This window comes from Notothenia coriiceps, unplaced genomic scaffold, assembly GCF_000735185.1.
Source record: "Notothenia coriiceps isolate Sejong01 unplaced genomic scaffold, NC01 NC01_scaffold00000339, whole genome shotgun sequence".
NCBI lineage: Eukaryota > Metazoa > Chordata > Actinopteri > Perciformes > Nototheniidae > Notothenia > Notothenia coriiceps.
The window spans coordinates 15074471-15085168 of NW_011333040.1; the positions used below are offsets into that span (position 1 = coordinate 15074471).

General features: G+C 39.3%; 1 protein-coding gene across 1 annotated transcript; it reads left to right on the forward strand.

Annotated features, from left to right (window-relative positions):
• Positions 1-602: 602 nt before the first annotated feature.
• LOC104951448 (dynein heavy chain 5, axonemal-like) lies at positions 603-10450 on the forward strand. The gene is made up of 8 exons (XM_010778102.1): positions 603-866; positions 1527-1650; positions 1775-1882; positions 3979-4093; positions 4384-4560; positions 6446-6649; positions 7778-7957; positions 10439-10450. The coding sequence occupies exons 1-8, from the start codon at positions 659-661 to the stop codon at positions 10448-10450; spliced, it is 1128 nt and encodes a 375-aa protein (XP_010776404.1). The 5' UTR covers positions 603-658.
• The last annotated feature ends 248 nt before the right edge of the window (positions 10451-10698 follow it).

Genomic DNA, 10698 nt, shown 5'->3' on the forward strand with positions numbered 1-10698 from the left:
AACCGGTTGAACATTTTAAATATCCAAAAGTAAATCAAAATCAACTTCCACTATCAGTTTAAATCTAACCATCCTGATCTAAGGCCTCATTGTAAAAGAACATAATTTGGCTTTTCCACCAGCTGCTTACCATTCATATTTGTATCTCAGAATTTCCTTGTATCACTAATTGTCACCATGTGCCTTGAATACAGATTCATTTTTGGAAATATGGGCTATAATTTCTCTGCGTGATCAATTCGTGATCAAATTAAAACTTAATTTGACACCCTTGACAAACAGTACTTTGTAAGTTTTGAGTGCTGAGCAAAACAAAATCGGAAATTGTGTTTTGGTGATCTGAATCTCCATATTCAAACTTACCATTACCACAATTACTTCTTACAAAGCAAATGTTACAGAAAAAGGAGACATCAATTATTTTTTTAAAGATTTAAACGTATGTTTAAGATCTTGTTTTAATAAAAAATCACAAAAAACGTTTACTAAATTATTTTCACCTAAACCAGATACCAAACGCAAACAAACCAGTATAATAGAAATAGAAAATAAATCATGTTAATGGGCATCATTGTATGGATATATTTTCTATCCTCAGGTGTCCAATCTATTCGCTCGTGATGAGATTGATGAGATTCTCAGTGATCTTATCCCTGTTATGAAGCGGGAGTTTCCGAGGCGACCACCGACCAACGAAAACCTTTACGAGTACTTCATGTCACGAGTCCGACACAACCTCCACGTTGTTCTGTGCTTCTCGCCCGTTGGGGAAAAATTCCGCAACCGGGCGTTAAAGTTCCCTGCCTTGATATCTGGGTGCACCATGGACTGGTTCAGCAGGTGGCCAAAGGATGCTCTTGTTGCAGGTAGCTTTCCCGGGCTATTGTTAGACAATATTTATATATCCCTGTCCATTTATCCTTGTTATTTTTCTATTTGGTCTAAAAAAAAGCTCATGTATTACTTAATAAGCTTTTCAGTGTGCCCTTCTGCTTTCTTATTAATGAAAGTCAGGAGGGAAGTCTTTGTTGGACAACTGCAGCCATGCTGTTGGGATTCACTGCTAACATTACCTCATACACAGTATAACTTGTCTAATATAATTGTATTTACTTCTGCTGCTTAGAAATGCATACTGAAACTAGTTTGGAATGTTATTACTTTCATATACATACCAATTTAAAAATTCTTAACGCCCCTCATTTTGTGCAGCTCATTTCCCAATTTATTTTTCTGACTGCAATCCATATTTTCCTAAATCAGTCAGAAGAATAACAATGGTGTTGTGAAATATGTCACGAGTAATCTATAATATCCATTGCAATTACACTGTCTTTCCTGCTTGGAAAACCATCAATTGCAATTTCTTAAAGCATTTTGCAGTATCGACCAGTATATTAACCTGTTCTATTTATTTTACATTTGCCGATCAGGTTTCAGTTACCAAATTTTGCAGTCCACTTTCTGTATTTTCCTCCTAATTCAGCTTTTTCTGATGATTCCTCATCCATATTTCTGTACTACAGTGTCTGAACACTTCCTGTCATTATATGACATTGACTGCTCAACCCAAGTTAAAGGTGAGGTAGTCCAGTGTATGGGCTCCTTCCAGGATGGTGTGGCAGAGAAGTGTGTGGACTACTTCCAGAGGTACAACATTTTCTTAAACCTCTTTATCTAAATGCAAATTTGAGGATAAGGACACATTTTGAAATGATTCTCCTGTATTTTATTATGACATGAAATATCCTTTTTTAATCTAATTAAATTCTAGATACCGACGCTCCACCCATGTGACACCGAAGTCCTACCTGTCCTTCATTCAGGGCTACAAAGCCATCTATAAGGAGAAGAGGTCTGAAGTCCAGACCCTGGCCAACAGGTAAACAAACTAACATGATTATCTTAGATATTTGTTAATATACAATAATAATGTGGGTTGGTTTGTAAAATACTTGATTTTGATGAAGTTGTAGAATCTGAGAGTCTTCCTCTTTGCGACAATAGGTGGCACGTGATGAGTGAGGCATCAATAATTAGCCATAATTAGTGCACTTTCTGAGAAATAACATGTTTACACCTGTATATTTTAAAACAAGGGTGTCACAGATTGAACCCAATCTTTTTCAAAAGTTATCGACTCTTTAATGACACTGACAATGAAGGATCAATTTGCAAGCTGTTGTTAAAGGCACAGGCGTTAAAATATCACAGGTTTCATAAAAGCAAAATGAAATTTGTGCTACATTTTTCCCTCCGTGAATACATTCCTACTTATTAGCTATCCCTGAGCATTCAACGATAAATTGGCTGACGTTGAAGGTACGTAGTCATTCGACTACGTAGGCCTGTACTACGAATCCAGTTCAACATACTGGATTGAGTTACCCGGCTTACCTAACCCAAAACAAACTCGATCTCGCTAAGCGGTCCTACGATGCTGGTTATCAACTCGGTAACTCAAGCCAGGGTTTCTCTGTCCGGCTGAGTGCGCGTTCACATGAAAAGGGCGGGGTTAGCAACATTTGACCAATCACAAACATTGACAGCGCAGCATCATACTTCCTGAATGAAAAGTGAACTATAATATTAGACAAATATGAAGACGTTAAACTTTAAACATCCATGACTTAAACACTTTACCCAGGATAAAAGCAACATAGTTGCACCTGCAAGGTGAATACAGCTGGTAAAGAAAAAGTGTTTGAAATGCTACATTAACAGGTTCATGATATCACTCCCCCGTCTAAGACACGAGTGGATATGACTTTAATTATATTTGACTCAAGTGTTTCGTCAACTTAATGTGTTGCTTAAAATAATACTTTTGCATACTGTATGTGACACTGTGAGTGTTGCACGGCCAGATACTGCTCAAGAAGCTGACACAGATAAGGAAATATATGATACATTATGATGTGATATGAATGATAATGGGACACATCGATGTCTACGCAGTGCCGCTGACTGTATGTAATGTTACTTTGATCCGGTTACTTATGTTGTGGCAGATATTTAAGTAAGCTTTCTTAACGCTAATGTTATAATAGTCAAATTGCTCTGAAGATGGGAGGTGATATTCTATTAATCTTCACGTTCACAGTCAGTTGATTTTTCCGGCCGTCTTTTCTGCAAAGGCAGTTTTTTCCTTATCCTGTAATATGACTCGATCGCTTTAAACTCTGCACACTGAGCTCTGATTGGTCAGCAGGCGGTGCTTTCACTGAGTTGATCTCTTATCCTGGAACCTATCCTGCTCCGGCGCAGGCTAGCCGTTCAGAATAAGTTATCTAGCCCGCTAAAACGTGAATCAGCTTCGTAGGACCGGAAACCCCAGAAGTTATCTTGCTAAACGAAAATCCTGCTTCGTAGTATACCCCCTAGGTTTGCCGTTCAGCATAAGTTACCATGGAGATCTGCCCCGGTAAGAAGAGAACCAGCGCCGTAGGACCGGAAACCCTGAGTTTTCCCTGAAGTTAGCTCACTAAGCGAAAATCCGGCTTCGTAGTACAGGCCTCTGTTGCCCAGTGGACACATACTGATGGGATGTCATGTTTCAAGCAGACTTCTTTGGGGTGGAAATCATGTTTCTCTTTTTCAACATAGAAAACAAACAGAACAGCCAACAAGAAATAATAAAGAAAAAACATAGCATGACAGGAATACCATACTTAATGACATACAAAGTCATAGTGGGAAAGAACATACAAAATAGTATATATAATAAAAATAAACAGATACACTTAAAGGGTGCAAATGAGCCCAGACCCCCCACCCTTCCCTCCCGAGCAGTGTCACCCAAGCCATTAAAAAACGATTGTTTGTGCAATGCCTGATGGGATGTCATGTTGTTCATATTAAAGGTTTTACAACAAACATTATCTTATAAATGTAGATGTGCAGATGCCTCTCACATAGTCAGGCACATAATAGTCAAGGTCCAAGATAAATGCTGGGATTGGTATTTTCCTGTTTTAGGATGAACACCGGTCTCCAGAAGCTGAAGGAGGCATCAGAGTCTGTAGCAGCACTCAGCAAGGAGCTGGAGGTGAAAGAAAAGGAGCTACAGGTTGCCAATGACAAAGCTGATATGGTAGGTTTCAGGCATGAAACAGCAGTGAAGGTCAAACTGTCCGTGACTGTGTGAGTATGTCTGTGTGCGTTTCCTTGATATAAATACTTGCTATATTGGTCTTTCATATTTTTGCCAAGGTGTATATGCAGGGTGGTGTGCACACAGCAGTGCATTTACGTGCCTCAGAATATGTGTTTTACTTTACTGTATTAAACATGCTCAACCGGGATAAGATATGACTGATAACAAAATAAACATGATATGACCAGATTTTTTAAATGAAATTAATTTCTTGTTCATTCACCCAGGTATTGAAGGAAGTGACAGTAAAAGCCCAGGCCGCAGAGCGAGTGAAGGTGGAGGTGCAGAAAGTGAAGGACAAGGCCCAGGCCATTGTAGACAGCATCTCAGCTGACAAGGCCATCGCAGAGGAGAAACTGGAATCTGCCCGGCCGGCTCTGCAGGAAGCAGAGGCTGCATTGCAGGTATGGGCATCAAATAGATTCAACATTATCCCACATTGATAACTTTAAGAAGCAAATTAAAACACTGTTGGTCACTGCCTTTCAACTTTATTTGAAATTTGGGGATTTGATAATGCACAACTTTCCATAGTTTTCTATTCAGATTTTATTCTCATTCCATACAAAAATTTTTTATCAGCGTCCATCACTTTTTAACATTTGTGATTAAAGTTGATTTGACTTATGACAGATGCACGATAAAAAGTCCAGATCCTAAAATCAATATATAACGACACTTTAATATTGGGGAGATATAAATATTAACTATAACTACATCTAAAAAGTGCTCCACTGGAAATGTCATCAATCAAAAGAAATACATAAGAAAGTAATAATTTTCATTAGGACATGTTCTGTAATTCTGCATATGAGCCATATCGTCAGGATAGTTAATACTACCGTAATTAGATCCTAGATCCTCCATTTCCTATGTCCTGTAGTGCCACTCCTCATGATGTTCTCTGCTTCCCCTGTTAACTATTTCCCCTAAAAGAGAGTCTGACGTGTGTGTGTGTGTGTGTGTGTGTGTGTGTGTGTGTGTGTGTGTGTGTGTGTGTGTGTGTGTGTGTGTGTGTGTGTGTGTGTGTGTGTGTGTGTGTGTGTGCACGCACACAACAGCGGGTGTGTCTAAAGTTAGCTCTGTGCTCTGGGGCCTGGAGCTGCGATGTAATTAAAGCTGTCCTCCTGGGTAGAGGGTTGCATACAGATCTCCCATGGCAGGTCCCTGATTAGAATTTCCTTCTTGCTGCTGTGGATATAAACCTTGTATTTCCAAGCTGGCAAACCTCAGGCAGTCCGTCTGGAATTGATAATCATGTATAAGTGCTATAGAGGGTTTTAATTAGAGCTCTTTGTGGACACAACTGGACGTGAGTTTTGACACTCATTCAAGAGGCTTCTAGTGGTTGAGGTTAGGAGATTGACACATTTATTAAGAACCTCAGTGGGCCATTCACACCACAAAGTAACATGAGACTCCTTAAGGTCACTTTCAAGTTAACAGGCTTGATTGTTGATATGAAGTTAAAAAGACAGAGTACAAATAGTTATTAGTGCATCATAGTTGATTAGTGTGGATGACAGCTGGTCTATGCAGAGACGGTGTAAGTATTTCAACTTTAAGTTCTCCTTTAAAAACTAACTTTTTTTACTTTTATCTTAATCAGCACAACCATATAACAATGCATTTTCATAGATACAAATAAAAGACAAATATTTGCCAAAACAAATTCATTCAAGACAAAGACTGCAGCCAATCCTGAGTACCTAGGATTTTATTAAGCTGATTTAAAGGGACCTTATTGAAACATTTCGATAAAAGCACTGGAGAGGTGAGAAGAGAAAATTAGTTTGGTGAAGGGCAAGTAGAAACTAGACTGTTTATTGCTGACTTTTTGGTTGGAGATTCATACTATAAATAGCTCGAGTAAACATCTGAGAGCAAATGGAGCTGGAAGGAGAGAGCAGTGCGAAAAGGAAAAGAGATGAGACGAGCAGGCAGAGGGGGCCCATGAAGCAGCCAAACATTTTCTTCACTCTCCTGCTGCCGCTCTCATTTTCTTCAGTCACTTGAAGTAATGCGCTGTCCTCCTCTGCAGAACTGTTGGATTTTATACTTACTGTCTTCATTTCCCTCTATCTATCATCATCATCAACATGCCAGTCTTATTTCTCTCTGTACACTTCCTTCGTTGTATGTTTTTAAACTGCAGCCTTGTAAAGGATGTCATGAAAAGCAAATTATTCTATTCTTTGATCTCATCGCATTGTTATCTCCCCTTATAGAATATCCTATGAAAATACCATATGTTTGCCCAGTAAACATGTATTTTCTCTGTGCACTCAGACAATCAAGCCATCAGACATTGCCACTGTACGAACACTTGGTCGCCCCCCCCACCTCATCATGCGGATCATGGACTGCGTGCTGCTGCTTTTCCAGAGGCGAGTCAACCCAGTGAAGATCGATCCAGAGAAGAACTGCAACACGCCGTCTTGGCAGGAGTCCCTAAAGCTCATGACAGCTGGAAACTTCTTGGGGAGTCTGCAGGTACCCTCACTATCAGATGTTCAGAGTTAATTAAGTTGTAGATGCTGCCAAATGTGAGGTATTTCTGAACTTTTACTATGTTAAATGTTTTAACATTGGTGGGTCAATATATACAGGGCCGGTTCTGACCAATTTGCTCCCCTAGGCATGATTTTAGCTGGCGCTATTATTTCTCCTAATTATTATAAAGGTATGCCTTGGAAATATTTGTTTACATTCATTGTGATCAAAACTTTTAAGACCCACTGAGATAACTTAGACTAAAGTTAACTGTCACTCAGAGAGTCCTTTACCTCATAGAGACTCTCAGTCTGACAGGAGAGGACTCTCCCTACACCTTTGTTGTAGAAACATCTTGTTATATCCGTTAGCGCAGCTAGCACCAGATACTAACAACAATCCCCGGTACCGGTGCACCCTCTCTCTCTTGGACGCTCGCTCGCACTTTGGCTGTGAGCTGCGGGCGCCTGATAAGCCAACATCCCACTTTCATCACTTACAGCACCCATCGTACAGGGCAAATGAAACGTGTAACCGGGGTGAAAACGGTGTTACCTTTACTTAATTATAAATGTTATTACATCAAGGCCGAAAATTAGGATGAGAAAAATGTTTTTTTTGCATTCCAGAGCTACCAGCGAAGCGCCCCCCCAATTCTGGCGCTGACTATATATGTAAAAAGATAATTTGTATGGACTCTTAAATGATATCCTGTTCTTCTTTGAGATAATACTAGTACTGCTGCTCAACTAATACTTTTATTGTATACCTTTTATACTCACTTACATTGTACTCTCTTTCATTTTTGTATTTGAATTGCTCTGCCTTGTCATTTTCTTAATTATCTCTTTCTCTATCTATTTTTTTTTGTCTGTGTAATTGATCGTCTCATGTCCTCTACATCTTTATTGTGTGCTCCCCTTATTATACTCAATAACCACTGCTACAATAAGCATTTTCTCCTTCTTTTCTCATATACCTTTACATTCATTATTTTTGTAAGTACAGCCAGTTCTACAGTGTTTTGTTTATAAGTAACATGTGTTGTTGACTAAAAAAGTTATTTTTGTTGTTTCCCTCTTAATCCCACCACCATTATCACCACTTCTCTTTCCCTCTGCCTTGCAGCAATTCACCAAAGACTCCATTAATGAGGAAATGGTGGAGCTGCTGCTGCCTTATTTTGACTTGCCCGACTACAATATTGAAACAGCCAAGAGGGTGTGTGGCAATGTGGCCGGGCTCGCTTCCTGGACGAAAGCTATGGCCTCCTTTTTCTCTATTAACAAGGAGGTCTTACCCTTAAAGGTAATACACAGCACTTCAAGGCAATACACAAAACGGTGAATATAAATAATATGTCATGTGAAGTTCAATTGTAGTCCATAAAGATATATATGCCAGCCTCTGGAATGTGTACTTACTTACAAATACATTGTGAAACACCTGTGATCCCCACACACACACACACACACACACACACACACACACACACACACACACACACACACACACACACACACACACACAGACACAGACACACAACATATGAGCGCTCACACGATCCCCTGCGCAAAGTCCAGCTCAGTCAATGGTCTTCCTCTCTGAGGAATAATGAACATTTACAGTGGAAAGAAAATGTTGTTTTCCTGCAGGAAAACCCAAGGCTACAGAAACAGCCTAAACTGTCCATGGTAAGGGGTTTATTCATATTCTTCAATTTGGCACATGAATATGCTGACTGGGACAGTCATCAAGAAATGAGTCAGTTCAAATCATAAAAAAACATTAACTATTATCTACCAAATTAGATCAACTATCAGGTGATATACAGGTCTGGCTCATATGTGTGAGTGAACAGTTAAAGATGTATTTTTAAATCATAACTTGCTCTTCTTTATCTAATACTTTGGTGAGTGCTATGTACTATGTTTCGAAAGTATTATTTTTGTTATTTTGTTTTTGCATGTGCATAAGCAAAAAGATCTGCAATGTAAGTAAGGGATAATGTGCAACGAGGCGGTCATGATGGGTAAAAGAACACCCGACAGGATGATCAGGAGCCCGACGCAAGGGAAGGCCACATTCAACAAAGTAACGACATGACTCCCAATATTAATTTAAATGCTTTTATTGATTTAGAAAATGTTTTTATTTATTTAAAAAATAGTATTATTGATTTAAAAAATAGTATTATTGATTTAAAAATTGTTTTATTGATTTAAAATGACATGCATCCGCAAAGAAAAATAGTCCGTTGTTACCGTTTGAACTACGTAGCAACGGCAGGAACTGCTTCAATAGCGTTTGCTTTTTTTGCTTTTGGATTACAGATTTGAAAACATCGTTGCTTGCTTTAAAAGTAGCACATTTCATTATGTCAAACCTTGGAAAGTATCTAGATATCCCTGCCCTAATGCCAAAGTAACTGGCAACTGATTATGTTTTGCCATTTGATGTCTGGACCGCTGCGTAAAAAGGACCGCAGCTCCGTGTTGAGGGTTTCTGCCCCGTTACTTCTCCGCTGTTGTCCCTCTTGTCTTTTTCTTTTCTTCGCTGGGGACTCATCAGCCACTAACCATTCATCCAAATTACTGTGCTCTCCAAATATATTAAAATTTATATTAAAATCCTCCATGTTGCTCTCAGACAGGAGACAACAGAAAACTAAAGACAAGCAAACAGTTTGAAAAGCAAACTGCATGCAGTTTGCTTTTCGGCCAAACTGTATACAGTTAAATCGACCGGACTTCTTTCTGCAGATTTGAGCTTCCTTAACAACGGTCAATAAGTCCTTGACAGCGGTCTGTACTACTGGATTAACAACGTGTCACGTGTTCTGAATTGACCAATCAGAATAGAGTATTCAACTAAGCCATGTAATAATGCTGGTTTAAAGATCTTAACCGAGATAACTTTTAAAACTCTTCTTACTTCTCTTCTTAACAAAATGCATTGCCAGTATTTATGAATTTTACCAAGGATTAACATTTTCCACAGCGGAATACTCTTAACACAAAATCCTTGATTAATTGGGTACAAACACACCCACACTGCTTTCTTGACCATGTGATTTCATGCAAATCCCTCTAGTTTTTTTCCTGTAAGGGCAGTTTGTGGATATCCAATACATTTATAACCAGTATATTTGCATTTGAGGATGTAAAAGCTTAAACTCTTACCATGTGGATTTACTTGTGGATTGTGTTCACTAAAACGTTCCTGATACTCACTTCTGTTCTCCCTTCACTATAGTTCTTTTGTACCTGATTTCCTTACCCCCTTGTTACCAGGCCTCCTTATCCCTCCCCTTTTTGCACTCTCCCACATTGCATTTTCTCCATCCTGTGTGCAACTTTGTCTCACCGACTTCTTTTCTAAATCACCCATCTCCTTTCCTATTTTTCCTTAACCCGTCTCTAACTGATTGTTTGTCTCCCTCTCTTTTCCCATTTTTATTTTTCTATATGTGTCTTTCTGACTTTAAATCTCACATTCTGTTTCTCTCTCTTTTTCCTCCTCTTTGATCCTGATCTTTTGCTTTTGCGTCACAGCCTGGCAAATTGATTTTCTGGTTTCCGGCTCAGTAGTGGTTCTCCCTTCAAGCTGACCAGCCAGACTGCCAGAGTTACAGTTGAACAGACAGACATGGAGGGATAGTCCTGTTGGATGTCAATTAATATTAAATAAATGCTCCAGACTTCCTATTCTCCAGGCCACCCAAGCAGACTCCAGCCATAACTTTTCTACATTTCTGTCTTTAAACCTATTGCAATGCTTTCTCCACAGCCCAAGCTCTAGCCAGAGAGTATAATTTCAGCTTTTTTTCAGACTCTGTTTCCGTCCTTTGACCTTCTCATGACCCCTTCATCCCCCCCCTCCAAGTTTATATCTCCCGGATTTACTCTTTCAAATCGCTTTACTCTTGAAGCTTTGAGTCCCTGCATTTGGACCTGTGGCATGTGTTCAAGGTAAGTTTAGCACCTTTCAACACAAGGTAATTTATGTGCTGTTTACACGAGAACGCAAACGGTTGTATCCGCTACTTT